Consider the following 26,179-nt stretch of genomic DNA (forward strand, 5'->3'; position numbering starts at 1 on the left):
GTGGAGCAGTTCACCCACTCAGCGCACTATTATTTTTTCCATTGGTAGCAAAATTGTGTTATTTTCAAAGTGAATACTTTGTATGACCATTTTATCCTTTGGTTTGGATGTTATCTGATTACAGTCGTGCTAACATTTTATGGACATCAGGCTTTTTAATCTCTGTGTTATTGTCAAACAGTCCACATATGCTGTACTGACAAGTTGAGGAGAAGCAAAACATGGCATGTATGCAGCTAGTGAGTTTGAGCTTTATTGACCTGAATGTACCATAGTAGATTTAAAAGTAAAAAGTCATGGACATTGACAAGTCATGTAGTAGAAACATAGATATGTCCTTAAGGGATCATTCACATACATCTCATGGGGCTCAGTTACAGGAGGTTTAATGTATTGTGTGTGTGTGTGTGTGTGTGTGTGTGTGTGTGTGTGTGTGTGTGTCCATAAGATCAAAAATTTAAAATGCCAACAACCCAAAATGTTTAAAACTCACAATATTGAAAATGGGAATTTGCCCTTTGTTTGACTATTGTGGAATCTTGGAGTTGGTATAAATTGTCATGGGGGTGCAGGGAGGGGGCTTGCCCCTTGCATTAATTTTTTTTAATATTTTAAGTTTGACATTTTGGGTTTTCAGCATTTTGAGTTTTTGACCTAATGATGTAGACCCATGTGTTTGTGTGTGTGTATTGTATACATGTATGTATAATTTATAAAATCCGCACGCGTATACACACATATGTATATATACATGTGTGTTATAGATATTATTTCATATATATATATATATATATATATATATATATATATATATATATATATATATATAAAATATAGTGTGTGTGTTTGGTTCCCTGTCTAAACCTCAAAACATCCACACAAGAGCAGGCATTAAAACACCAAACCGATATCTCCAAAAACATAGACGAACATTATGGGCTGTCACTGTGTGGGATCGCAGTACAGTGGGGACTTGGCTTTGCCCCCTTTCCCCACTGTATTGCCATTTCAGAGTTTGTATATGTAATACCTCAACAGCTTCCACTGCAAAAAAAAATTTGTGATGTGGGTTTGTTTTAACGCTTGCTTTTAAGAATGTTTGTTTAGACATGGGTGTGTGTGTGAGTGTATGTATGTGTGTGTGTGTGTGTACATATACATATATATATATATATATATATATATATATGTGTGTGTGTGTGTGTGTGTGTGTGTGTGTGTGTGTATATATATATATATATATATATATATATATATATATATATATATATATATATATATATATATATATATATATATTAAGTTAAAATAACAATAAAGAGTGCACCATGTAAGCCAAACCGAATAATACTCCAAAGTCTTCAGATAAAACCAAAAGTCCACGCTTTATTGAGCAACAGATAAACAGACTGCAGTGGTATAAGCGCTTTCGCGTTGCTTCTCAACGCTTCATCAGATATAAATGCAGTGTAGAACCCCCCTCCCTTTATACAAAAAACAGATAGTGACATCACAACATTCAATAAAACAATAAAATAATTAAAAGCTTAATTAATGTTAGTGCTTTAAGGACCTGGAAGTTAGGAAAGGCTTAATAGATAAATTCTCATTGAGCCCAAACCTATGGGCTTGTAACCTCATTATCCAGTGGCTCTCCCTTTCCTCAATCCTATTTTTTATGTTGCCTAGCCTCTTCCCTGTGTTAACCAATTCTAACACTTGAAAACTAAAACCATGTGTATTGCCTAGCTCTGATATATGTTTCGCAAGTGCATTAACAATATTACACTTGCTGATCGCATAAACATGCTCTCTGATGCGCTCTCGTAATGACCTTGTGGTCATGCCCACATAAAACATCGTGCAGGCTTTGCACGTTGCTACATATACTAGACTCAAAGACTTACAAGTGGCATGTTGTCTAAATGAGTACCTCTTGTTGGTTATGGGATGAGTAAAAGTGTCAGTAGTAGATACATATTTACATTGATTGCACATATGGCATGGAAAGGTGCCTATTCTGTTACTCTGAGGCGCATCAAAGTGACAACAATCATAACATAACAGCCTGTTCAATGAGGGCATGTTCCTATATGCCACCCTAGGTCTTGTGTCAACTAAAGAACTGATCGTATCATCTGCCATTAGAATACTCCAATGCTTCCTGAATACATTTAGGATGTTGTTATTTCTATTGGTGAAAGGAATAATAATCCTATTGTGGTTGTCATTAGTCCTCCTTTTAACAGATTGAGAATATCTACATGTTCTGTTGATCAAAGGTGCTCCATCAGATGATCTATGTGAGTCACCCAAAGAAATGGCTTCGGATACATGTCTCATATTGTACCCTCTAGATAAAAAGTTCCTAGTGAGTGTCTGTTTGTGTTTATTATAAGCTGTCGTCTGGGATGTTAGTTTGGAGATCCTGACCATTTGATTGGTAATAATATTGTTGTATATATGCCGAGGATGCATACTCTCACGATGTAACAGGTTGTTTCTCCAACATTCCTTCCTATAAAGTTCAGTATCAAAACCCTGATCGGTATTGATTATTTTGACATCCAAAAAATCAATGGTGTCAAAAGAATAAGTACATTCAAAACTAAGGAAATCTGTGGTACTATTGAGGTATGCTACGAAACTCAAAAGCTGTTCAACAGTTCCCCTCCACAACAAAAACACATCGTCTACAAATCTGTTATAAAATACAAGATGGTCAACAAAAACTGAGTCTTCATTCAAAACAAAGCAGTTCTCCCATTGTGCCAACACCAAATTGGCATAGGCGTTGGCACAAGGGGTACCCATTGCTACCCCTTTAGTTTGTAGAAAATAAATGTCCCAATAGCAAAGGACATTGTTTTCTAAAATGATCTCCAAAAGTGACATGTATCTAAAGATTACACGTTCAGATAATTTATAATGCACCAACATAGCCCTGACAAAATCCATACCAGTAGTATTCGGGATGGAAGTAAAAAGAGACTTCACGTCTAGTGTAACCAATATATCATTCTTACTAAAGGAACAAGATTGACCATGATTAGCTAGTTTCTCAAGAAAATCCGTGGTGTCCCTTAAAACATGTTTAACCTCAAGAAGTAAGGGTTTGAACGCCTTGTCTAAATATATAGAAGAAGGTTCAGTCAACCAACCACGGCTGGACACTATAGGTCGCAGCGGTGGGTTTGTTATGTTCTTATGAATTTTGGGTAGACCTCTAAAAGAGGGCACCAACGGTTTGTCTACCATCAAGTATGTATATAAGTCATTGTCAATGATTTCAGTCAGCATCAGGTCATATAGGCTAGCATGAACGTCTTTAATTAAATTATTAAGTTTAAGGTTAGATAGGGGTAAATAGGTCTCAGCATCATTAAGCATATTCTCCATTGCATTGCAGTAGTAAAAACTATCCATAATGACAACGGCGCCACCTTTGTCCGCTTGCCTAATTACAATGGTTTCATTATTTTTTAATCTATGTAGGGCATTCCTCTCATCGAATGTTAAATTAAATTAAAAAACTCACACTTGGTCTCACTATTATATAATTCAAATAAGTCCCTTTCTACTGCTTGCTCAAAGGCATCTAACAATGGATGTTGTTGAGGAACAAAGGTGGAAGGCTTTTTAAATGTAAAATGGTTACTGTTGGTTCCTGTCCCTTCCTGTCCATAAAGCATCTTGAGAGCTATGTTCCCAGTGAACATTTTGACATCTGCAATGATACCAGTAATGTCACTGCAATCAGAAGGAATAAATCCTAGTCCCCTATTCAAAACCGACATTTCATCCTTGTCTAAAATATATTTAGAAACATTAACAACTAAACAATCATCAGTATCAGTGTCAATGAAAGGTCCATTCAAGTCTTCGATTTTTGGTACCTTTTTGTTGTGTGCAAAGTTGTCTTCTATGCTTTTCCTTTTTACAGCTCTGCCCTGTGGGGACCAAGTTCTCCTCTCGAAGGGTCTGAACGGCAGGGGAAAATAAGGCGAGCCGTCCCCCAAAGCAAAAAGGTCGTCTTCCGATTGAATAACAAAGGGATCAAGAGTGATTTGTTTCTTGCGCACTTCTTGGCTCTTAGAGCAAGGAATGTTGGTCGAAATCTCTGTGAGACTGTTAGTAATGCAGTCGGCATGAACCTGTGCTTCCACGACCAAAGAATTGGGTTTGGAAGCCATCGCCGAGTTGTGTACGTCTAGGACAGGAGTATCTTTGCTGTCGTTGACTCTGGCAGCTAAGGATGACGTCATCACAAGTGGATTAGCTATATCAGCTGATGGTAGCTTACCCGTTTTGTTAGAGGGATTACCAAAACGATCACTTCGTGAGGAATTAACATCTCTGGGCCACGAGAAAACCTGGGATTGATTAAAATCTAGGAAATCTCGTTCCAGTTTTCTTTTTTTGTCCTGCATGCATTTAAAGTCCAGCGAGGAAAGCATATGCTTTAAATCATTGAATAGCGTATCCAAGCCGTCCACGTGTAACAGCCTAACTGCTTCATTTTGTATTGATTTAATATCATTTCTTAGTTCACAGATCATTTTCTCATAGTGTTCAACTAGGATAGAAATGTAAGTAAAGCTGGTTTCTAGGTTCAACTTTTGCCAACGGGCTAGGAGTTCAGGATCAGAATCACCAAAGGTGGGCATCTTGAGAACTCTTAAGCCCCTAGGTATCAGCTTAAATTTAATACAGGCTTCCATGTGCAGTTTTTGCCACTGCACATTACGGAGTTTGTGTAACTTGTTCTCCAACTTCCTGGTTAAAAGAATAACCTCCATGTTGTTCTTGAAGCTATGCGCTCCATTTTTGGCTTGATTAAAGTCTGCAGCAGTAAGTTTGAGCAACGGGTTGATATTCTTATTAACAATACCATCTAGGTTAAACATAATTTCACCTTCAGGAATCGAAGTATTGGCCATGTCCTGGCGGAATGGTAATCACAGAAACGGCAACAAATAAAACAATACCGCCAGGCAAAGCACTCTTAATGAATCCAAGTAAACCAAGTTAAAATAACAATAAAGAGTGCACCATGTAAGCCAAATCGAATAATACTCCAAAGTCTTCAGATAAAACCAAAAGTCCACGCTTTATTGAACAACAGATAAACAGACTGCAGTGGTATAAGCGCTTTTCCGTTGCTTCTCAACGCTTCATCAGATATAAATGCAGTGTAGAACCCCCCTCCCTTTATACAAAAAACAGATAGTGACATCACAACATTCAATAAAACAATAAAATAATTAAAAGCTTAATTAATGTTAGTGCTTTAAGGACCTGGAAGTTAGGAAAGGCTTAATAGATAACTTCTCATTGAGCCCAAACCTATGGGCTTGTAACCTCATTATCCAGTGGCTCTCCCTTTCCATATATGTGTGTGTGTGTGTGTATACATACATATATATATATATATATATATTTATATATACATACATATATATATAATGTGTATGTATATATGTATATATATATATATATATATATATATATATAACACATTATATATATATATATATGTGTGTATATGTATATATGTGTGTGTGTATATATATATATATATATATATATATATATATATATATATATATATATATATATATATAAAATCTTCTTTCGGCTGCTCCTGTTAGGGGTCACCACAGCAGATCAGCTGTTTCCATTTCTTCCTGTCCTCTGCATCTTGCTCTGTCACACCAACCACCTGCATGTCCTCTCTCACCACATCCATAAACCTTATCTTAGGCCTCTCTCTTTTGGCAGCTTCATCCTTAGCATCTTTTTCCCAATATACTCTGCATCCCTCCTCAGCACATGTCCAAACCAACGTAATCTTGCCTCTCTGGCTTTGTCTCCAAACCTTCCAACCTGGGCTGACCCTCTAATATACTTATTCCTAATCCTGTCCATCCTCGTCACACCCAGTGCAAATCTTAACATCTTCAACTCTGCCACATCAAGCTCCGACTCCTGCCTTTTTGTCAGTGCCACTGCCTCCAACCCATATAACATAGCTGGTCTCTCTACCCTCTTGCAGACCTTCCCTTTCACTCTTACTGGTACTCTCTTCTCCACCCACTCCTTCCTGCCTGTACTCTCTCCTTCACCTCTCTTCCACACTCACCATTACTCTGAACTGTTGATCCTAAGTCATCTACCTTCCCCACCTCTACTCCCTGCATCCTCACTATTCCTCTATCCTCCCTCTCATTCACACACACATGTTCTGTCAGCCCTGTTGACCTTCATTCCTCTTCTCTCTAGAGAATATCTCCACCTCTCCAGGGTCTCCTCCACCTGTTCCCTACTCTCACTACAGATCACAATGTCATCTGCAAACATCATTGTCCACGGAGACTCTTATCTGATCTCGTCTGTCAACCTGTCCATCACCATTGCAAATAAGAAAGGGTTCAGAGCTGATCCTTGATGTAATCCTACCTCCACCTTAAACGCATCCGTCACTCCCACCGCAGACCTCACTGCTGTCACACTACCCACGTACATATTCTGTACCACTCTTACATACTTCTATGACACTCCCGAATTCCTCATACAATACCACAACTCCTCTCTAGGCACCCTGTCCTATGCTTTCTCTAACTCAACAATGACACAATGCAGCTCCTTCTGACCTTCTCTGTACTTCTCCATCAACATTCTCAGAGCAAACATCGCATCTGTAGTGCTCTTTCCTGGCATGAAACCATACTGCTGATCACTAATCATCACTTCCCTTCTTAACCTAGCTTCCACTACTCTTTCCCATAACTTCATGCTGTGATTGATCAGTTTAATCCCTCTGTAAGTTTATTACAGCTCTGCACATCACCCTCATTCTTAAAAATCGGTACCAAAACACTTTTTGTCCATTCCTCCGGCATCCTCTCACTTTCCAAGATTTCATTAAACAATCTAGTTAAAAACTCCACTGCCATTTCTGCCATTTCACCTAAACACCTCCATGCTTCCACAGGTACGTCATCTGGACCAACAGCCTTTCCGTTCTTCGTCCTCTTCCTAGTTATCCTTACTTCCTCCTTGCTAATCCACTGCACGTCATGATTTACTATCCGCACATCATCCAACCTTCTCTCCCTCTCATTCTTTTCATTCATCAACCCCTCAAAGTACTCTTTCTATCTGCTCAACACACACTCCTCGCTTATGAGTACGTTTCCTTCATTATCCTTTATCACCCTTACCTGCTGCACATCTTTACTAGCTCTATCCCTCTGTCTAGCCAGTCGGTATAGGTCCTTTTCTCCCTCCTTAGTGTCCAACATTTTGTACAACTCTTCATACGCCTTATCCTTAGCCACCTCTCTCTTTGCCATGCACCTCATCTCCTTATACGCTTGTCTACTTTCTTCATCTCCTTGACAGTCCCAATTCTTATTCACCAACTTCTTTCTCTGTATACTCTCCTGTGCTACTTCATTCCACCACCAGGTCTCTTTGTCCTCCTTCCTATTTCCAGATGTCACACCAAGCACCTTTCTAGCCGCCTCTCTTACTAGTTCTGCTGTAGTTACCCAGCTATTCGGTAACTGTTCACTGCCACCCAGTGCCTGTCTTAACTCTTCCCTGAACATCACTTCACAATTACCCTTTTTCAGTTTCCACCATTTTGATCCTTGGTGTTGCCCTCACACTCATCCTCCTCTTCTTGATCACCCATGTCATCCTACAAACCACCATCCTATGCTGCCTAACTACAGTTTCCCCTGCCACCACTTTACAGTCTCCAGTCTCCTTCAGACTGGCCCTTCTACAGAAGATATAATCCACCTGTGTGCATCTTCCTCCAGTCTTGTATGTCACCCTATGCTCCTCCCTCTTGTTAACATACGTATTCTTCAGCCACTGGGGATGCACAAGCCAGTACATTTCTTTGTGCCGGTCCCAAGCCCGGATAAATGGGAAGGGTTGCGTCAGGAAGGGCATCTGGCATAAAATTTTGCCAAATCATACATATATATATATATATATATATATATATATATATATATATATATATATATTTAGTTTAACTTGCATCTGGGTCACTGTAACTTAACTCCGGGAAACTAACCACTTGGCCACAATGGTGAGCCTTGACCTTTTCTCCACTCTAGTGTGATCTCTGAGTTGATATATTTAGTTAGGGTGGTGAGCCCCCCCCCCCCCGAGTTGGGTAGGTTTGATTTGCTTTGGTTTCTTTTTAAAGTGTTGGTGGTCATGTGGTTAGTTTCCTGGGGTTATGGTGATTGGGTGTTCAGTTAAGTAAATTTTTGACAAAAGTTGTCTCGTATTTCTGTTTGGCTAAGTGGGATTTCTCTCTCTTTCTCGCTCACACCACTCTCGGGATCCATGAGTGACTAAAAAAGAAAATGAGTAAGTCCTGGGGGGATTGGAGAGTAGTTGGTAGACCTGGCATAGATGTTTGGTACTGGAGGCTTGGTAACAGTGCGGTCCGAGGGGACCAAAAAATATACATTTTTCTGCCACACCAAAATTAGACCTCATTTTGTACAGAAGGAGAACGATGCCATTCTCAGAAAACCGCTGAAGTTTATATCCATTTTTAGAAAAACATCAAAAGCACTTTAAGAGCTACAACTCTTGATGTTGTAGGGTGGCATAGTAGGCATAATGGTCAGTAGTGTGGGGACAACCCTTGCAGATATTGTCAGCCATGAAAGGTTTAAATCACCCGACAAAATGTTGGTCATGCTTTGATGCCCCTGGTTTGTAGAGTTCCATACTCTATCCTACTTGGCAAAGGTAACAAGTGTTGAACATTAGTTTACCTAAGTGTTAATATGGTAAACAGCAGCAGGATGTATCTGTTCTTATAAGGGTATTACATTTGTTTAAATTACTAACACCTGATGCCTGCAACCAAAGAGACTGGACGTATAAGTGAATTTAAGTACACTTTTGTATCTGCTCTTTTTCATATAGTATTGCATTTCAATTATTTGTGTTTTTTCACTGAAAATTAACTCGACTGAAGTTGTGGCTGTGTCTCTACATAGTACTTGTTAGAATTTCTGTGTAGCCATTGATAGCAGTAGGGGGTAGTTTCACCTCATCACTGATATTCTGTCCTGCCTTATATAAGTGGTACATTTTGGGTTATTTCTGCTTAATATCTGAGCTTTGCTTTGGCTAAGATCTACCTGAAATCAACTGGATGCATAAGTGAATTTAAGTACACTTTTATCTGCTCTTTTTCATATAGTACTGCATTTAAATGTATTTGTGTTTCTCACTGAATATTAACTCACCTGAAGTTGTGGCTGTCTCTGCAGTTCCCCACCCACCCACTCTCCCTGTTCTTGTTTTGGTGTTGATGTTGGTGGCTTTGAAATTGCCTGTCCCTTTTGTAAATTTGTATTTGGATACTCCTGCTGGTCCCATCTCATTTGCTCACTCAACTGAGTGCAGTGAGATCATATTCTGATTTCCGGCACTCCTGCTGTGTACAAAGAGAGCATTTGAGAAGGACAACCCCTGTAGCCTCTTAATCCTGCTCTGTTCCTTCCCTCAAAAAATAAATAAATACATAAAAAATATATATATTTATTTTATTCAGCTGTTCTTACTGCAAGTGTCTTGGCAGCAACTATCTGTTCAGTCGCTCTTACTCTGCACTTATTACTGCTTGTTAGTAGCATTCTAATTTACTGCCTTCTGCACTTGTTTTGTAGTCATTTGTTAATGTAATTGCATTTATTTAAACTGTATTTGCCGTAATATTGCTACTCACTCGTGTGCTATTCTGCACTGCAATTTGAATTGTATTTACTGCTGTTTTAACTTCTTTTCTGTTTAAAAAAAAAAAAAAAAAAAAAAAAGTCCTAGTCCAGTTACAGAGTTGCTGTATCCAGGACTGTTGGTAAGCTTCTGAGCCCCACAAGCCTTTCTGTGTTGGAGGAAAGCCTTCTAGCTTATAAGTGGGAGTGGTAAGCACTAGGTAGCCTGTCTACCACAAGAGGAGTGGTTCTTGGCCCAGAAATTGTAGTTTACTGACCATGTGGACTGTTTGTCCATCTCTTTCAACCTTCTGGTTTAAAAGATCACATCTGTGCTCGTTTCCCATCTTTCCTGTAACTACCCTACTGGGAAGCATCAGAAAGCCTTAAACTGATACAAGCCTTCTAGCTTAGAAGAGACTTTGGCGTGATTAAGTATCAGTTTTCTGTACTTTCTTGTTGTACTTAAACTGTTTTCCACCTAAATGCCGATTTTTTCCAGCATTTATTGTGATTTAAAAGCTTGTTTTTTTTTTTCACATTTTGTACTTATTTTACTGCCTGCACTTTTAAAAAGTCGTTTTTTGTTTAATTTGTTTAGCTGTTGTAGGCTACACACTAAGGTGCGACAGCCTTTTCTGGTCATTTGTAGTCGTTTAAAGCTGTTATAAGTGTATTTTTACTGTTTTTGCCTCATCTTTTCAAAAAAACTAAAAAATTCCTTGTTTCCCGCCTTTCTAAGCTAGTATAGTCCAGTTTTCAGGCTAGTGCTGAATTCAGGGCTGTGTTACAAGTTTCTGAGTTGCCCAGACCGTACTTGGATAGAAGGAAGTTTCTATGTTCACCTGTGAGAGAGGGGGGCTTTGAGCAGCCTATCTGTCCCTTGAAGAGTGGTTCCAGCCCAGAAGTTGGTAGTTTATTGGGCATTTTGGGCTAATTTCTCTCTTTCATTTCCCTGCTATAAAAACCACGTTTGCACGGTTAGCCAGGGTTAAATTATTCCCGGCTCCACTAAGTCTCCTCTTCAGTTTTTCCCTTGAAACTAGTCTAACTCTCAACCTAAGCACTCAAAAAGCATCCTACAGCCCAGCACTTGCTCAAACCTAATAACAAGCACTAGAATACCCGAGACTTGATTGCCCAGCAGGGCAAGGCTCCTTATTCACCCCTCACCAACCAAACGACTAAGCAGCTCACCCTACTATTCAGGCATGACCAAAGGGCAATTTCAGGTGTACTCTCCAGTCCATCTGGTGTATCTAATATGGGTATCCTGAGGCAATGTTACAACTACCTCATGTACACAGACAACCCTCTCCTCCTACCACAAAACACTAACATATGCAAGAGATGCGATTATACAGCCAAACTGGAGGCTAAGCTGTCTCCACCCAAGACTGGAACAGACAGTCAAGAGGAGAAGGTTAACACTTGCACCACACCTCCAGCCACACACAGACCTACTGAACCAGCACTGGCAAAAAATACACATAAATACACAAAAATCATACTCGGAGGCTCTAAATAAAACCTGCAAAAGCATCAGAGACCTCCAAAGCAGACACCCAAACAACCTGCACCTCCCATCACAAACCAGACAACGCATAAAACACAAAATCAGTGTGCCATCCAATCACAGCCCTTAAGGCGAAACAACATACTTAACACACTAGTAATAGGTGACTCTATAGTCAGGCACACTGACGTCCCACTCACTAAGCTGGACAAGCAGAAGGTTACTGTTGCTGCCTGCCCGGAGCCAGAATCCGCCACATAACACAAGCACTCTGGTCACTCCAGAACAAGTACAAATATGACTTGGTGATGTTGGTGTGAATGACTTAAGACGTATCTCCCTGGACTACGTGAAAAGAGATGTGGAAGAGCTCTCTGTAGGCTGGTATGACCCTGACTGGCATCTTGGCCTCACCAAGAATGATACCTCAGTATAAAGAAAAAATGATTAATTTCAACAATTGGCTAAGCTTCTGGTGTCATTCAAAGGGGATCCAATGTTAGCCCGGGACGACCTGCTCGACAAGCTGCGTTGCTTCGCAAGAGACTGCTTGCACCTGTCACCCCCTAGGCTTTTGAATACTGGCCAAGGCTCTTGTTGCCCCCATAGTACCTTTTTTAGGCAAGGCTCAAAAGTCAAACTCACCTCCATAAACAGCACAATTAACAAAAAACTGAGGGTTATGCTACTCAATGCCAGGAGTTTAAATCTCAAAATGCACACACTTGAAGCACTCCTCAGTATGGAGAACGTCGACATCTGTGCAGTAACTGAAACCTGGTTCAAGGCTCCAGAGAGCACCCCAGCACTACCGGGCTACAACTTGTACCACACGTTTCTGCCACAGAACACGGACCGAAACACGAAAGGAGGGGGTGTATCCATATTCATCAAGGATACCTACACCTCCCAGGTTAGTGGCACAGCATGATACCTCTGAGATCATCTATGTGCAACTAACATTGGGCAAATCTGCAATGCAAATTGTGGCCTGCTACAGATCACCCTCCATGACCCAGGAACACCACTCCATCTTTCTGGAGACATTGGAAAACATGAAGGTCCTTCTGAACACCCTGATATTGGGTGATTTTTGATTACCCTACCATAAACTGGGAAAACTACTAGAGTACAAACTCCAAACTCCCAAGCCCAGTGCTTCCTGGAATTCATAAAGTCAAACACCCTGGATCAACTCCCCTACCAGAGGTGAAAACGTATTGGACTTGGTCATCTCCAACATGGGCGACAGGTGTTCCACACAGGAGGATAAAAACCCGTCACTGGTTGGATCAGACCATAAACTAATCACTCTGGATGTCCACACCCCACCCCCACCCCCAACTAAGGAAACCACAGTAAAAAAAACTTTTCTAAAGCAAACATCACCTTACGTAAGACAGAGGCAGTAAGTTTCACAGCCCCCACGCTGAAGGATAATGCTGCCCAAGATGCAGAAACCTTTACAAATGCACTCCTATGAGCACCTACAAGGATGCATGGATCGTGCCATCCCTAGCAAAACCAAGACTCGCTCTTCTAAGAGAAGGAAACCACTCTGGTGGACCCCTGCCATAAACAGACTGTACAGTTGAAGGAAGAAGCTAGTTCAGAAAAAAAGCAAATCCCAAGAAGGAAAGACATCCCTGATTAGTATCCGTAAGAAACTAAGGACCCTCATAAAAATCATCAAAGGCTAACTTCGAAAGAAAAATAGCCAAGGATTCAAAAGATAACCACAAAGCCTTCTTTAACTATGTTAATAATCTAAGTGGCAACTCGCAGATATGCACTGAACTAGTGCAAAATAGCACAAAATGTACTGAACCTACTGATATTGCCAGCATCCTGGCAGATAGATTCAGTGCAAACTTCACCCCCGAAAGAGCCCACCACAATACCTGAAAAGTGTACTGTTCCAGAAATCACAGACGCACAGGTGAAAATAGCCCTTTCAAAAGCCAAAAGCACAGTGTCAGTGGGGCCAGATGGTGTCCCAGGCTCCGTCTTGCATGAACTACAGAACGAACTAACCCCCCCACCTAAACACGCTGTTCAGACTCTGCCTGTCCACAGGCTACATGCCCATAGAATGCGCACAGCAACGGTTATTCCACTCCACAAAAGAGGGGCCACAACTGACCCTGGTAACTATCACCCCATAAGCCTGACTAGCCTGGTCTGCAAGGCTATGGAGTGCATCATCATGGAACTCATTAACAAAGACATTGGGAACCTCCAAACACTTGACCCGACCCAGTTCTGCTTTAAGGGCAGATAACGCCTACTAAACCTGATTGACTTCTTCGAGACTGTCACCAAGGCCATAGACAAGGGAAAGGTTGTTCACACAGCCTACCTTGACCTTGCCAAGGCTTTCGACACCATTCCCCACTTGGGTATTACAGAAAACCTCACCAGCCTGAACATAAACCCCTACATCACGAGATGGGTTGCCAACTGGCTTACAGACAGAACTTACACGGTAAGAATAGCGGGCTCCAGGTCCAACTCTAAACCAGTCACAAGTGGTGTCCCGCAAGGCTCGGTCCTGGGACCGCTACTGTTCGGCATATACTTCTCAGAAGTACAGGCAAACACAGGAGGACTGTGGCTAACCAAGTTCGCCAATGACTGCAAACTGGGAGCCATAATTGACTCTCCAGCTGACACGGACATCCTCCAAAAGGGCCTTACTGAGATGAACACCTGGTGTCAAAGTTATGGCCTCAAGCTAAATGCCAAAAAATGCATAGTCATCCCGTTTGGGAAAAACAAAACGCCCATAAATTACCACATAGGTGGCAGCCCCCTTAATACAGAAGAGGTAATAAGAGATCTGGGATCCCAGGTAGATAGTAATCTCTCCTTTGGCAATCATATTGCCAAAGTAGTTGGGAAATCTTTCTGTGTAGCCCATCTAATTACCAAAGGGTTTGCATCAAGAAATAGAGGTTATAGTGCCCCTCTACTAGTCACTCATCAGACCCATCATATACAGTACAATGCCCCATTTGGGATGTACCTCCTAAGACACTTCCAGCAGCTGGAAAAAACACAAAAGTACCTCACCAAGAGGATTACTGGCCTCAAACATATGTCCTATGCAGCCCGACTGAAAAAAAACTCTGGCTGTACTCAGTGGCATATCGCTTACTCAGAGGTAATCTCTGCCGGACTTACAAAGCCATGTCCAACTCCGAATTGATGGACGTGCTCCAGGTAAAGAAATCCAAGTCACTGAGAACCACGTGCTCTAGTGAGCTAAACCTCACCACAACAATAAATAGAACATGCTGGAAGGATAGATTCTTGTCACAGAGACTACCCATGCTTTGGAACAAAATTCCAAGCTACATTAGGCAGAGCCCCTCCCTAACACTCTTCAAGAGAAACCTTGACGAGTGGATGGGTAACAGAAAATACACCCTTGGGATCACTTTATTGGCTCTGCTTGACAAAGGATCATAGGTTCATACTAGGCTATCTGCCCTGGGGCCTTACGCCACCCCTTGATTTGAGTATACTGTGCCCTTTTTAAAGTTTAGTTTACTGTGCCTCTGTCTTAGTGACATGGAAGTAATCCCCGGGACAAACCTACGATCCCCCATCCACTCATCAAGATTCTTCTTGAAGAGAGTCCGTGAGGTGCTCTGCCTAACATGAATTGAAATTCTATTCCAGAGCGAAGGGAGCCTCTGGGTTATGAATCTGTCCCTCCAGCATGTTCTATTTATTTCTGTGCTGAGTTTCAAGTCCCTCGAGCGTGTGGCTCTAAGGGATTTAGATTTACTGAGGTGGAGCGTGTCCATTAATTCTGGGTTGGACATAGCTTTATATGTCAGGCATAGATCGCTTTATATGTCAGGCATAGATCGCCTCGAAGTAGGCGGTATGCAGCTGAGTAGAGCTGGAGTTTTTTTTTTTAACCGAGCAGCATATGACATCTGTTTGAGTCCCTTGATCCTCCTGGTGAGGTACTTTTGGGGTCTTTCTAATTGCTGCAGGTGTCAGGTAAGGTACGTCCCAAAGGGGGCATTGTATTCTGTGATGGGCCTGATGAGGGATGAATAAAGGGGCACGATTACCTCTCTTGATCTAGATGTGAATCCTTTCATGATGAGGTGGGCTATGTAGAAGGTCTTTCTAACCACTCTGGCAATGTGGTTGTCAAAGGAGAGATTGCTATCAACTTGGGTCCCCAGATCCCTAATTACTTTCTCTGTACTTAATGGGTTACCACCTATGTGGTAATTTGTGGGCACATTGTTTTTGCCAAAGGGTGTGACTATACACTTTTTGGCATTTAGCTTTAGACCATGGCTCTGGCACCAGTTATCCGTCTCTGCGAGACCTTTTTCAAGGATGTTTTTGTCAGGTGAAGAGTCGATTATGGCCCCCAGTTTGCAGTCATCTGCGAACTTGGTGAGCCATAGTCCTCCCACGTTGCCCTGTACCTCAGAAAAGTAAATACCGAACAAGAGAGGTCCCAGGACAGAACCTTGTGGGATGCCACTTGTGACTGCTTTCGAGTCTGACATGGCTCCAGCAACTCTGACTCTGTGGGTTCTGTCTTTGAGCCAGTTTGCGACCCATCTTGTGACATAGGGGTTTATATTTAGGCTGGATAGCTTATCTATGATGCCCGAGTGGGGTATTGTGTCATATGCCTTTGCGAGGTCCAGATAGGCTGTGTGGACTACCTTCCCTTCATCTATGGCCTTGGTGACTGTTTCGAAGAAGTCGACTAGGTTCAAAAGGCAGGATCTGCCCTTAATGAAGCCAAATTGGGTAGGATCTAGTGTCTGTAGGTCCCCAATGTCTTTGTTTATGAGTTCCATGATGATCCTCTCCATAGCCTTGCATACTAGGCTAGTCAGGCTTATGGGGCGATAGTTTCCAGGGTCCGCAGAGGCACCACCTTTGTGGAGCGGGACCACTGTTGCTGTACGCCATTCTTTGGGCACATATCCTGTAGTGAGGCTGAGATTGTACAGCAGTTTTACTTGAGGGATTAGTTCTTCTTGGAGTTCATGTAGGACGCAACCCGGGACGCCATCTGGTCCCATGGAAGCAGTGTTTTTTGCTTTTGAGAGGGCGGCCTTCACCTGAGCGTCAGAGATGTTTGGGAGGCTGCACTCTGCCGGGATAGATACTTGCTCTTTTGGGGGGGGGGGTGCAGAAGTTTGCACTGAACCTGTCTGCCAGGATATTGGCGATGTCTGTGGGTTCAGTGTATTTTTTGTCGTTTAGAATCCACTCAGAACAAGTCTGGGAGTTGCATCCCAGGTTCCTAACATAACTGAAAAAAGCCTTATGATTGTCTTTAGTGTCCTGTGCAATTTTTCTCTCGAAGCTGGCCTTGGAGGATTTTATGAGGGATCGTAATTTTTTGCTAGTACTGATCAGAGATGCCTTCCCTTTTAGGGATTTTGCTCTATCATGTAGTAGCTTCCTCCTTCTGTTGTACAGTTTATTTATGGCTGGGGTCCACCAGACTGGATGCCTGCCTTTGGATGATTGGGTCTTGATTTTGTTTGGGATAGCATGATCCATGCATTCCTGGAGATGTCCGTAGAATGTGTTTATTTAGGATTCTGCAGTTTGGGCCGTAGTTTCCACTGGCCTGGGGCCTTGAAGGATTCCACTTCAGTTTTGAGAAGTGTGAAGTTCGCTTTTGAGAAGTTTTTCACTGTGGTTTTCTGGGCTGGGGGTGGGGTCGGGATGTGGATATCCAGTGAAATTAATTTATGGTCTGATCTTACCAATGAGGGATATACTTCTGGTATGGAGCATAGAGTCCCCATGTTGGTAATGATCACGTCTAGTATGTTTTCCCCTCTTGTGGGAGTGGTGACTAGTTGTTCCATAGCATTTGAGTTTATAAATTCCAGGAACCTTTGGGCTAAGGTGCTGGGGCTTGAGTAATGCTCCCAGTCTATGTTTGGGTAGTTGAAGTCGCCCAATATAATGGTGTTCGGAGAGATCTTAGTGTTCTCCAATGTTTTCAGGAAAGCCGAGTGGGATTCCTGACTTTGAGAGGGTGGTCTGTAGGATGCTATAAACTGAAAAGCAGTCTTGCCCACTGTCAGTTGCACATGGATGGTCTCCGATACTTCGTGCACTGCACTAACCTGGAGGTATGGATATCCTTGATAAATATGGAAACTCCCCCTCCTTTTGTGCTTCGGTCCGGGTTTTGGGGCCGAAAAGCATGGTATGAGGTATAATCTGGTAGTGCTGGGGTGCTCTCCGGAGCCTTGAACCAGGTTTCTGTCACTGCACAGATATCGATGTTCTCCATACTGAGGAGAGCTTCGAGTGCATGCTTCTTGAGGTTAAGACTTCTGGCATTTAGCAGCATTACCCTTAGTTTCTTGTTCCTTGTGCTGTCTATGGAGGTGGGTTTGACTTTTGAGCCTTGCCTAAAAAAGGCACTATGGGGGTGGCAAGAGCCTTTGCCAATATCCAAAAGCCCAGGGGTGACGGGTGCAAGCCGTCCCTAGCGAAGCAATGTGGCTTGTCGAGCATGTCATCCCAGGCTGACAGACACTGGATCCCCTTTGAATGACACCAAAATTTTAGCCAATTGTTAAAATCGATCATTTTGTCTTTATACTGTGGCATCATTCTAGGTGAGGGTAAGATGCTGCTCAAGGTCAGCGTCATACCGGCCTGGGCTACATGATCAGAGAGCTCCTCTGTCTCTTTTCATGTAGTCGAGGGAGGTACGTCTCAGGTCATTCACGCCAGCATGTACAATGACTGAGTCATATTTGTATTTGCTTTGGAGTGACCTGAGTGCTTGCATTATGTGGCAGATCCTAGCGCCCGACTGGCAGCTTACTGTGACCTTCTCTTTATTCAGCCTGGTGAGCGGGACATCAGCGTGTCTGACAATAGAGTCGCCTATTACAAGGGTATCAGGTGTGTTATTCAGCCTTAAGGGCTGTGACTGCTTGGCACACTGATTTTGTGTGCTATGTGTTGTGCGTGTTTTGTTTTGGGGTAGCGTTTGCTTGGATGTCTGCTTTGGAGGTCTCTGTTGCTTGGGTAGATTTTTATTTAGAGCCTCCGAGTATGTTTTTATGTGTTTGGTTCGCTGTTGTGGTGGGACTGTGTGATACTGGAATTGTGTTGTGTGAGGTTACCTTCTCCTGCTGACTGGTTACATCAGTTTTGAGATGAGAGAGCTCAGCCTCCAGTTTGGCTATATGGTTGCATCTCTCACATATATTTGAACCTGTTTGGAGAAGGAGAGGGTTGTCCGTGTACATGAGACAGTTGTAACATTGCCTCAAAATTCCCAGATTCACCAGCTGGACTGGAGAGGAAACCATTGACTGACCTTTGGACATGCTAGAGTAATCTAGGGAACTGAATTAAAACGGACCAATAGGGGACAAGGTAATCGTAGAGAGTATAAGAGTAAGTAGTGCTTATGGTTTGTTAGTGCTAACTTGTAAGATTACTTATTTGGACCAGTGAGGGGCCTTAGAATGAGAGTATAGTGTTTTAATTTGAGAGATAGATAGTTCTAAGGGAAGAAGTGAAGAGCAGGCTTTGTGGAGCCAGGAATAGTTTAAACCCAATTAGGCGGCGCTGCCCGATGTTGCGCTATGCGCAAAAACGCGCAAATGAGGGTTTTAAGAGAGGGAGATCAAGGAGTTTGGAATTTACCCAAAATGGCCAATAAAAGTACAGTTTCAAGGCAGTAACCACTCCCACAGGGGCAGGCAGGCTGCTCAAGGTTTATCACTGCCACTGATGAACACAGAGACTTCCCTTTAGCCCAAGCAAACGATGGCCTCCAAGAAACTTACAAACAGTTCAGAACAGCAAGTCTGTAACTGAACTTTTTTAAATCTCAGAAAAGTGGGGAAAAAAGCAATTAATTAAAGCAGTTAATTAATCAATGGGGTGGCGAATGCTGACGCACTCTGGCTAGGTTTATAAATGCCCTCGAGCAGATAGGTTCATAGGTATGTACTAGGCTATGTTGTGGGAATTGGAGGTGCAGGGGCACAGCTCCATGCAATTTTATTAGTTTAAATTGCTTTAATATACTGTGATAGTCCAACAAGCTGCACTAATATTATTAGACTTTTGGAGGTACATAAAAGTTTTATAGGTCAAAGTAGACCCATTTTGATGATATGCCTTTTTGAATGCACCCTTGTACATTATGTTGCAGATCAGTGATTTTTGTGCAACTGTTAAATATTTTAGCTGCATTTTATTTCAAGAACTGAAAAGCTGTCAAGTTGTTGTTTTTTTTTTTCCAACGTTTACTTTTCATCAGCTTAAGCAGCTGACAACTGTTTTTCGTTTAAAGTGTTATGAATTACTTTTTTTTTTTTTTTTTTACATTTTACTGTAGAAATTGCCAACACTGCATTCTGCAGTTCATGTGAATGCTGAAGATGCTGCCGTTGCTGCTAAGACCAATTTGGGATTTATCCATGCTTTTATTGCTGCCATATCGGTCATCATTGTATCAGAGCTGGGAGATAAAACGTTCTTCATTGCAGCTATTATGGCAATGCGTTATAACCGTTTGACAGTATTAGCAGGAGCAATGCTTGCTTTGGGACTTATGACATGTTTATCAGGTTAGTTTAAATGTTTTAGCACATAATCAAGTATTTAATTTGAAAATATGTAATTGGAAATTGTCCTGGTGTCCTTGTAAACTGTGATACAAGTATTGTAAAGCAGATTTTTTTTTAACAGCAGGGTCATTTCTGAAGGTTGGTCTTCCTTGCTGTGAATAACTAAAGCAGCAAGATGATAGTCATGCTTCGAAATTTTAAGAGAACCAGAGCAGTGGCATTATTTTAGGGCTGCATTGTGGCTTAGTAAAGTCCATATTATTATAGGACAGTTTTGCAAAAATTAAAAGTTGTACCGATCACTGGCTGAGACTGAGCTTTTAGTGGAGAAAGTTTTAAAAAATGACAGTCAAGTTTTTCAGGTGCTTGTAAAGCCAACTTTGTGTAAAGATATTTTGGGGGGAAATTTGAAAGTTCAACTGATTTGCTTATTTATTTTTTGGTGATTTTTTTTTTCTTTTCCATTTATAATGTGTGTGTTTGCAACCCATGATATTCCATTTTTCTGCCTCTGAGGATGTTGTAAACGGAATTGCTTTCAGGTCTCTGTCTCTCCAGAATTCACTCTCTGTCTTGCCATATGAGTAAGATGCAGTAGCATTTTATAACTTTGTGTATGTTGTACATCTTTCTTGCACTTTTTTCTTGTTAGAAAATCAAAAGTCTCCTTTGATATTGATGCATCACAGTAAACTCCTGTACAACACCTGCATTATTTCAGAAAAATGACTAACCAGTTTGTGTCGCTTAACGTGCATACCACTCTGGCAGTTCTGCATCTCTTATTTAAACAAACAGATGTCACCCTGTTTCGCCATTCTTAAACCAGTGCTGTTTACGTTTTCTAGCTATGTTTCTTATTAATGTCTTCTCTCCTTGGCATTTGGTCATAAAATAATGGACTAGCTTGCATCTTTACTTTATTTATGACTTGCTACTTAAATCATTTTTAAATTTAAACCTGAAACTGCCAGAACAATATATTGCAAGTTTTTTGGAACAGTAATTTTAATATTATGGATGGGGGATCTCCAGCAGCGCACAGTTTGGTGTGGAAATGTGATTGTTTGCTGTCCACATTCTTGTTCATCCTGGCTGTGGGAGTGTCTGCTCATAAATTGTAGGCCTTTTTTGTCAAAAATGGGTGCATCTGTTGGACCTAGCTCCACTATGATTCTAGCTGTGACATGTTAACATATTTTGTATGCAGGGCCAAAACAAGCTGTGCTGTTCTATACTTGCAGCGCTGTTTACATGGACTGCATCAGGTCTGCAGTTATCAGATGCAGACCACACACACACACACACACACACACACACACACACACACACACACACACACACACTGTGGTTACGATGTGCATCAGTCCTCATACTGAACTGTCATTGTCCAGTACTGCGATTTGCAACTTGTATATGACTGAAAGCTTTCAAAAGCGTGAACAGCTTTGCTTCATTGAAAGCGCGTTTTACTGCATTTAAGGATTTTTCTTTTCCAGAGCTCCAGGCAGGTGCTGTCCAGCTTAGCAGTACATATTTCACACTTTTAATAGTTTGAAGTGCTTGCAGTAGTGAATTAGTTCAGAGACTCTGGCATCTTCTTGAAAGAGCTTGGCGAAGGGTATAATTTTAGACTAATCATCACCAAATCACATACATCCATTGTGTTGGCTGTTCCCTCTCTTCTAAGGTTGAAATGGCATTTCCAGTTAGATTGGCCTCTGACCACAATAAATATGAAGGGGTGAAAGTCAGGTCAGGTCTGGAGGATATGTCCTGCTGGAGATGGAGGAGCTTAGGAGTTTGCCTTGACCAGGGCCTTCAGCACTAGTTGAATATGTGAATGCAGACTGCCTGGAATCTTGTGTTTCTCAGTTTCCTTTTATAGCTAAGTTTATTGTACTTCCTGATGGCTTTGTGGCACATTCTTCTAAGGGCTTAAACAGATGGCGGCAACATATGTCCATGTCTGTGATACCTTTTTAAACTTTGGGTTTATGTGAATTGCTTGGCCAAAACTAATTTGGGAGGCACACTGACCGTGTCGATAGTGCTCTTGCTTTATGGTGCTTGGCTCTCCAGTTCAGTTCTCAGTTGAGATGTCTTGTTGAGGTGCCTTCCCTGTTGAGTCTTCATATTCCCCTGTGGATACTTTGGTTTTCACTGGCTGTTCTTATTTTCTTGCATGTCCATAAGATCTGCTGTAGGTGAGTCAGGAGTCTCCAAACTGCCTGTATGTGTGGCGCATGCCGTGTGTGCATCTGCACCAGTTTCCTCCAGTAGACTGTCATCCTAATATTCATTTGAGTGCCCAGTAGAGGCTTCAGCTTCCTCTTGACCATGAGTTGGACTTTGCAGGTGATAACACCCAATTGTTAACCAATTAGACCCACTGGATATGGTCTCTTTTTCAGGGGCGACCTGGCAGCAAAATCTAATTAAGTAACCTGCTCAAGGGCACACAGAAGACAAATGTAAAAGCTGAGGTAATCAACCCCTTTACCACAGGAACTACAGATCGCAACCTTAACACTGTGCACCTGATGTTAGACATGACATATATTTTCTCTCTGGATTTCCATTACCTATTGTTATGCTTGATGGAAATTAGTGAAATGGGGATATATGAGTCGGGTGTTTGCCAAGGAAGTAGGCATACATGGTACTGATGGGCTTGATTGGCTTTCACAGCTGGCAGGCTGATTTGAGCTAGGTAAGGTGGGTTCATTTTTAGTCACTGACTCTCCGCTACATTGTGCTACTCTTGCCACTGCTGAGGATTTCTGAAGAGAGGTTAACCAGGGGCCCTGTGGTTTAATTTCACTGGGAAGGACCTGTACCTTCAAGAGGCACATTCCTTGTTCCTTCTTGACCTTGCTAGTGAGTTGGGCAGTGGAAGCATTCTGCATCTCCGATGGTTGGTCACATTGTAAGAGTTTTGTATACTGATGAAGAATTTCCTTTGCTCTTGTATGTAGACACTGGAATCCAAGTTATTGAGAGTAGAGATATTAAACACAGTTCCATTTTACCAAATGTATTCAGAAATCAGGAATAACACTTTTCCACTTGCCAGTCTCTCTTTCTGGGATGAGGTTCACGCTTGTGCTTGAATTGGTGCAATTAATCATCTCTGGAGATGAAACTAAATGCATGCTCATCAAAAGCTACAAGATGCAGGATACATATATTTTTGCACAGTGTTCTAAATTAATTCTTTTCTGGGGTGAGGTGCAGAGCTCGCATTGCAGCCTCTCTCTGGCAGACGTTGTTAGAATTCGCTACTTATGTGAAACTGAAGATTCTTTGAAGTTGTCCTTTTATTTTTAAATGTGAAGTGTCTTAACAGTTGCCTGTAATTGCATCACTGAGCCTTGGAAACTGGCTATCCCCTCATGTCTGCATGAGTGGAAGGGACTTGTTTAAAAGGTATTACTTGATGAAAATCACATGGCCCCCAGAAGAAAAATCTACGACTTTGCTGTCCCCTCCCCCCCTTAATGAATTATCACTTGTGACACAGGCAGATTTACATTCATATATATGACTTTGCTGTTTTGGTTATAAATTGAAGAATGTATATAATGCCTTTGATGGGTGCTGCATGTGAATCTGTTGCTTTCTTTTTCATGATGTTGTCCAAAACAAGCAAAAAATATACAAAGAATGCAGCATGGCATCTAAAGAACATCAGCATTTTTTTTCTTTGGCTGGCTTAGAGAAATTGCCTTTCCTACTTCACTGTGGTCTTTTTTTTTCTACCCCACATTTAAAAATTTCCTTTACCTCTCACCTTTTTTTTCAGTAAGGAGATTTTCTAAAATATGATTCATTTTGTTTGGAAGAGAATATAAAGTATGATGTACAGCAGGTTAAGGTGCTGAATGAACATTTCATCTTAGTGTTATCCAAACAATGAGAGAGGAAAAGAAAACGTAGTTTTGTGGTGGGGGATATGAATGTTAATGATAGAAGGTTTTCCAGGGGGTGAGATCAGTAGAACTGAGCAGCAGATGAAAGAAGGGGCCAGGTAAGTTATAGTGGGCTGAAGATCCCCTGTGTGCTAAAGGAAACTGGAAAGCCATCCCTTAAGAATGGAGAGATATTAAAGTAGGGGGGCAGGCCAGTATGCTATCGCTGTACAAAGAGCAGTGTAGAAGAAAGGCCAGATATTTCTTAGCGAGTCCAATGTCTTGCATATGGAGAATCCATCATAGTGTATGGCATTTTTGATGATTAGCATCTCAGCGGTCGTAGCTTTACTACAGTGAGATTTTGTGAATTAACCCAATAATGTTCTGAATTTGGCTGATGAGAAGAATGGACCCAGGAATTGTTGTGGATGTTTTCCTCCTGGACTTCATCAAGGACTTCTGAGTCATTGCTGCTGTGTAAACTAAAGCTTTGGGTAGGGCTGTGTGTCTGACAGGCCATTGACTAACAGAGTGACAAGTACCTTGATCATCAGTTTGGTTCTCTTCTGTTTTGGACATTGATATTGCACATTTTCTTAGAACTTGAAAAGCACCAAAGCTGAGGCTGTATCCTTGGACGGGGAAGCAGTATACAGAGAAGCAACAGGCTTTCGGCTTGGATGGAGGAGTATAGCAACTCGGTTTCAGTGGTAAGAATTGCAGGGTAATGGGTTTAGCAGGGTGATTCCTTTGAAGAGTCTTGGTAGAAGAAAAGGCCTGCAGATCAGGGATTTCTTATACTAGAGATAAAACAATTTACTCAACATAGGTGGGCAGAAGCCACGCAAAACTGAATGCTTGGTAAGGTTACATTTCAAGTACTGCCTCACGTTCTGGAAGCTGTATATTAAATTATTACAAGTTTAGTAGAGGAAAGTGTAAAAAGAGCAGTTAAAGTGATATAGCTGTTATAAGGGAAATGTGTATAGAAAGGAGATGCTGAAAATCTATGGTTTGGGGGAGAGGATATGCAGGAGGTGATATGTCCTAAGACAAATGATGGGTGGGGGGTATAGGTTATAGCTGGTTAATTGAAGAGTCACGGTTTAGGGTGTAAGGGGTGGGGGTATCATGTCTTGGAGAACATGACTGAACATGAAACTTCTTACTGTGCTGAGTACATATTTTGTTAATATCTTGACAAGAGTTTATGATTTAGTACTGCGATACATCATGGAGAAGAGTGGAATGTAGATGCTGTAGTACTTAAGATGGTCATCTAGTGCTAGCATAAGTTGCATGTTTCTAATGTCATTGCTTTCTCATTCAGTGTCTGGATGATTCTAAATAAAATAATACTCCTTTGTGAAATGTTACTTCCTGACCTATAAACCGTAATAGATAGCCGGTTTGGTCTTCAGCTGAGGTTCTTGTGCTATCTCATCTATTTGGTAGTGTATTTGCAGTCCGTACTGCTTTTTCTGCTGTGAAAGACATATGTCATCAAAACAAAATTTTACTTTGTAATAGTATGTTGGGTTTGTCCTGAAAGCAGTGTGCTTCCCTTTCATCTATCTTTGTGCTAGAACAGAGTACACACTTGTAAAATAGGAGTGAATGTTCATGCATTGAGGTAACCTTGCCTATACTCAAGATTGCGGCTTTATCACTGCTTATGTAGTCTGCAGTGTGGAACTGCTTTTCATGTCAGCTGTGAAGCTGCTTCAAAAATGCCTTTGAGAAACTGCTTGCAGTACACAAGTACACTGAACTAGCTGAAGCCCTTTAAATGATTGTCACAGTAGTAAAACCAAAGTTAATCCAGTCTCATGGTCGCCTTCTCCATGTAAGAAACAGCTGCTCTTTTGCCTTGCCCTTCAGCCATTAAGCTGTCTGCTTAACAGATTAGGTCATTGCTATAATTTGACTCCCAGAAAGAAACAAAGTGTAAAGACTTCCCATCTTCTCTTTATAGATTGTATAGCTGATCAGATGAGGAACTGAAAGCACAACTGCAAGTAATCAAAACCTTTTCAGATGATGTAAGAATGTCATTTGGTCTTGATAAATGTGCAAAAGCAATCTTTTAAAGCAGGAAAGCTGCAGCACCAAGAAAACATCAGTTTGGGACAAGAATGTGATATAAAAGAACTTGAGCAAGAGGGAGTGTGTAAAGTTTGGGAATTGAAGGATCAACAATAAAACCTGAACAAATGCAAATAAAACTCAATAAGGAATATTTTAGAAGACTTTAATCCTGAAAACCGCGTTGACACCTAGGAACAAAGTTCCATCTATAAACCAATTTGCTCTTCCTCTCCTAACTTACAGTTTTGGAGTGATTGACTGGTCCTAAATGTTGTTGGATAGATTAGACAA

General features: G+C 41.5%; 1 protein-coding gene across 1 annotated transcript in view; it reads left to right on the forward strand.

Moving 5' to 3' along the window:
* Positions 1-26,179, forward strand: part of TMEM165 (transmembrane protein 165) — a 321,260-nt gene that overhangs the window by 46,341 nt on the left and 248,740 nt on the right. The window contains exon 2 of the mRNA XM_044062476.1: positions 19,655-19,886. Coding sequence (XP_043918411.1) covers positions 19,655-19,886 — 232 coding nt within the window. The remainder of the gene's footprint in view (positions 1-19,654; positions 19,887-26,179) is intronic.

This window comes from Protopterus annectens, chromosome 2.part1 (assembly GCF_019279795.1).
Source record: "Protopterus annectens isolate FY-2018-M chromosome 2.part1, PAN1.0, whole genome shotgun sequence".
NCBI lineage: Eukaryota > Metazoa > Chordata > Ceratodontiformes > Protopteridae > Protopterus > Protopterus annectens.